Source organism: Etheostoma spectabile, chromosome 8 (genome assembly GCF_008692095.1).
Source record: "Etheostoma spectabile isolate EspeVRDwgs_2016 chromosome 8, UIUC_Espe_1.0, whole genome shotgun sequence".
Lineage (NCBI taxonomy): Eukaryota > Metazoa > Chordata > Actinopteri > Perciformes > Percidae > Etheostoma > Etheostoma spectabile.
This window is the reverse complement of record NC_045740.1, coordinates 5,264,643-5,269,667: the sequence shown is the minus strand read 5'-3', so window position 1 is coordinate 5,269,667 and position 5,025 is coordinate 5,264,643. Positions and strand designations below refer to the sequence as shown.

Below are 5,025 nucleotides of genomic sequence, written 5' to 3'. Positions count from 1 at the left end.
ACTTCACCTCTGCCAGATTGTAGTTGTTTGAATGTCACTCTTTCCAGGGTTTTATTTTGAGTTTGCTTCCCCGGTGTTTTTGGACTTTAGCCTGTTTCCTGTTTACGATTCTTGCCTTCTTACTGCCTGCTCCTGCTGTACTGTCACTTGCATTGTTCTTTGGACAATAAAAGCACTTACCTTTTATCACCTGTCTGAGTCGTGCATTTGGGTCCGCCACTGTACCGTGATACACAATTGTGGGAATTTGTTTTTGGTCTTTGTCTGATGTAATAGTAAACAGAATATCTTTGGGTATGTATGAACTGTTGGTCAGACAAAACAAGTCCATTTAAAGACGTTACCTTGGAAAGAATTAAAAATTTCTGCTACTTTCTCATGTCATGTGGCACAATTTCAGATCAATCAGCCATCAGAAATAGACATGCCAAGAGTAGCTCAGCAGACAAATGAGCAGATTGGTGTTTGACTTTGCCGTTGCTTATCAGTGAAAACCATGCAAATGCTTCAGAAATGGGCACAATCTCAAAAGTCATCCCCCAAGTATTAACTACCAAAGACATCAACAAAGAAGAAGAGGATGTTTCTGAACTCAAGTATGTCAGAAGAAACAAAATCTCATCAAGTATAGAAAAAGGCTGGCAGCTGACACAACCGAGAACGTACACAGGGTGTAAAATGGCTCAGTAATTAGCACTGACCTCACTGTCTTCCTAATTAATTGGCGTGCAGACTTCTGAAGAACTGTGGTTACCGGACAGACAAGATGAATGGAGAAATGGACAGCACATACTGTACTCACTAGAACAAGATTATGAAGACAAAAAAAGGGGATTGAGAAGAGTTGAGTTGAAGAAAAGAAGATGTACAAAAAGATATGGAACCGGTGATCCAGTGAGGTCTAAATGAGCAGGTGAAACAAGTTTAAATGCACAGAAAAGTGACATTTTGTGGAGGTAACAGAAAGAAAACAAAACGAGCTTGTGCATCATGCATCTTGCAGTGCTCGGCTCAGCGGGGGGAAAAACATGCTTACATCTGCATGCCACTGACTTGAGCAGATGCAGAGACAGAAATAGCTCTGGTGAGGTAAAAGAAGGATATGAGTCCATCTAGAGCAGCATGGACGGAAGAGCCTTTCAGCACTCAACTTTGTTTGGCTGTGGTAGACATTTTTGAGAGTTCTATGGTGTCATGTTGTTTGCTTTCACATTGAACATTCAGCCTTTTTTTTTAACCTGGGCTTCACAGAAAATCTTTCTTGGAGATGGCTAGAGAGCATGCACACTGGCTGATTCCCTTGAGAGGAGCTCTGTGCAACGGCATGGATTTGTTATGTTAAGTGTTTATATAGAACCTTCTGACCTTAGCCCAAGGGGATTTGTGAAAGCTGCTGCGAGTATGCCATAGACAATATATCACTTAAATTACATATACATGGCCAACAAAGAGTATGACCTTGATGTTGGGTGAGTGTATCTGATGAGGCCTTTTACTCAAGGAGGCATGTTGTTTGTATGATCCATATAATTATGCAACAAAGACAAGGAAAGAACTATAAAATGTAGCATAACAATGAAAACAACTAAATTTACCTTTATTCGCATGAAATGAGATTGCCGAAATGTTTCAAGGAGGCAAATAGTGGATGAAGGGAAAGGGAACAGTAAAGAAATAAAGCTTCCTTTATCTTTATCTTGCACTTTTTGGCCTGCCATTTATCACTATCATATTGATGATTTGTACCCCCACCTATCTAAACATCAGCTGACAGTAAGGGGCCATTACAGATGCCAGTGGGCCACCTGTCCTCCTCAGGGTTGGTAAATGAAGACAGCGGGAGGTTAACCTTGAGCTAAGTGTAACAAAGTTTGACAGTGTTAAGCAGCCTGGCTTCCTCGTTAGGCATTCCTGTGCCAGCTTGCTGTGGTCAGGGTCTCTCCTCTTGGCTTTCTCTTTCATCTCTTAGCTGCAGAAGCACAAAGCCCGGCGGTCTCCTCATTAAACAGGCTTATTGCATTAATTCAGCCCAACATAACACACTGACTTGGAGCTGTTCCAAATAATCCACTCTCATTTGTGTTTGTTGCAAACAGGAAGCTGGCTGCTTAGATCACTGGATTCAACTGAGCAGACTGATGTTTACTCCTTTCTGATGATGAAGGTCTCACACTGGATGACATTATTCCACAGTCACAGTGAAAAAATGCTGCCAGGCCAGCAGCTGAACTACTGACCTTGACAACATTTAAACACCCCTTACTCTACCACACAAACACACCCACACCTTTTCGATGATGAAAGACTGCAGGTCATACAAAAAAAAAGTTCACATTATATTTGGCTGTAGTGTACATTAGGTGCCATAATGCTTGCATTATCATGCAATTAAGTACGTATTTTATGTGGTCACACAGTCTCATAAAAAAGTTACTTATCCAATCACACTGGACTATCATTTTTGACCAATATTGAAAAGAGATGTGCGCTTTTCAGAGCTTTTAGCTGCATACGTGCACACATGTTGTAATGATGTATCAGGAGAAAGCAGTTAATGAGCTGTTATGATGAAAAACAAAGAAGCATAATTAACATCAAGGTATGAACATCTCTATATTGTTATGTAAAACAAAGACTGGTTTAATGCACAATAAACGTATGGATGTAAATGGACCAATGATCAACAAAATTCACAACACACCATTGAAAATAGAAATGCACTCATCCAACTTTTTTTTTTCCCGATAGCAAGTCCCATACTTCAACTCACGGTATCTTTCAATACCAAATATCAATTCAATACCAGTGTGATTGGATTGTGAGGTATATTGATCTGTATAACTTATTGGGATTATTTTGATGTAAGGTAACATTAGACCAAGAGTTGCGGGGTCACTAAAACTGTGAAAAGGATGATTCGCCATAAGTGTGATTGATAGAGGAAACAATTTTAACTGAATAATTAAATTGACAAATACATTGTATGTGGAATGAGTCACTTCATGGCCAATACATGATCTGATTATTATGGTCAGTATCTATATCCATAAGTTATCAATGTTTTCAGTTGCTGATGGTTTGTTTGTATTAAAGGACAAAGTAAAAGATATTTTTAGATATTTTGAATACAGTAGTCTATAATAAACTGAGCAACTCTTCAAATGTGACTTCAAACCTGTTGCTTAGTATCGCCCATCATTTCCTTAGCAACACTTCAGCACCATGGAGAGCACTGTCTGTTCAGTAGTGTTGGCTGACAGCTCCAGAGAGATCCTGGACACTGTCTGCTTAGCTTCACTTGGGCTGCTCCCACTGACAATTCATTGATCAACTGATCAATCAAATTCAAATACACCCCAGTTCAAGGGTTTCCAATACATATGCCAAGGTTGTTTTGCTGTTGTTATTTAGATATCCATTTCGTCCATATGCTGTGTTTAGTGTAGCTGGGAAGATAACAGTGAGGTGTTGTCATATCTACCCGTTTTGTGCATACAGTGACAAGAAATTATCCTCTAAGCCCCTTTCAAGGTCCCTGCACCCGTGCACCCTATAAGAGGTACTGAAAGACACTTGCCTGATGCTGCTTGCATCCAGCCGCAGATCTTGTACACGGTGGAGGTGCTGAGGAGGAAGAAGAGACTGAAGCAGCCAATGCAGGTGACAACCAACATCATGGACATTCCAATCAAGAAGGAGGCGGCCTTGAACGCAGTGGAGGGGATTTCGGCGAACTCGGTGAAGCTACCCTGGCAGGCCATGTCTTTGGAGATTCCATCTCCGACGCAATAGTGAAAAAGGCCGAAGTAACCGGCCTGCGGTGTATCAACACCATCCCCAATCCAATAAGGCTGTGAGAAGATGGTCACGTTAACAATACCGAACAGGATAGTGAAGATGGCCCATAAAAGTCCGATTACACGGGAGTTGCGGACGTAATTGGTCTGGTACAGTTTCGCAGCTTCTGCAGACGGTAGCATTGATGCGGCAGATCCAGGTATCATTTTATGCAATCCAGAAGACTAAATGAATGTTGCGATCTGTCCGAGCACGCAGCGAGGACTTAGCATGTATCGCATGAACCGTTTTACAGAATCCTTCCCAAAGCAGCGAGAGCAAGCGGAGGATCTATGCCTGTGCAACTGCAACACAGCAACATCTGTCAGGCGCGATCAACACATGACGTCGCATCCGAAAAGCCAGGCGGTGGACCGAGTGAGCAGCTAAAGCAGAGTGCTTGTAGCCTACCCTGGATATGACCGACAAAGTTAAACTCAACGACTGCAGCAGCAGAAACAGTGTCCTTCCCTCTTGCTCCGTCTAGCCGTCAAACATGCACATCGCTGCTGCACTGTGTCGCTCACTGATGCCCTTGAAAACCTCGAAAAACCTCCGAGTAAAAGAGAAATGTATTATTCAAGCCGACCGCGGCGGCTACGCGATATAAGATGCGCGCACGTATGTTACAAGCCCAAATAACGACAGCAACAATCTATAACAGGTTGTAGCCTATTCTATCACTGAGTGAGGTCGCATACAACTGCACGTTATCCTACTCAGGCCTACAAATGAATGTAGCCAATCATAATATCCAGTTACAATACGACGGCCCCCTTCGCTGTCGTTAAACAGTTATATGACAGCATCACCGGGCTGCCATTGATGCTGGGAGTCAGAAAGGGAGGGGCACAGACTGGGTCGACGCAGCCCGTGATGTGCGTGTGTTTGTGCAAACAGAGGCACACACCATCTGTGTCTGCGTTAACAACCCACGAACTGACGAATAGGCTTTAATATGCTGAAGATAAAAAGAGGTCAGATGCTGTGAAATTGTTTTGAGCATTGTAAATCAGTCGACTCGTCCGTTTGTCAGTGGTGCCTGACGTGTTAAAGACGCAGCCGACGCCGCTCGGCTTTGCTGGCAGCCCGGGAGGTTACGTAACACTTAACGAAACTGCACATAGTGCGGCCTGAAAAAGCACAGGTTGGAAACACTGCATACAAGCGGTGATCTTTTTTTGCAGA

General features: G+C 42.8%; 1 protein-coding gene across 1 annotated transcript in view; it reads right to left on the bottom strand.

Moving 5' to 3' along the window:
- Positions 1-4,682, bottom strand: part of LOC116694207 (LHFPL tetraspan subfamily member 3 protein) — a 26,893-nt gene extending 22,211 nt beyond the window's left edge. Inside the window, exon 1 of the mRNA XM_032523801.1 lies at positions 3,578-4,682. Coding sequence (XP_032379692.1) covers positions 3,578-4,004 — 427 coding nt within the window. The 5' untranslated portion in view covers positions 4,005-4,682. The remainder of the gene's footprint in view (positions 1-3,577) is intronic.
- Between the last annotated feature and the right edge of the window lie 343 nt (positions 4,683-5,025).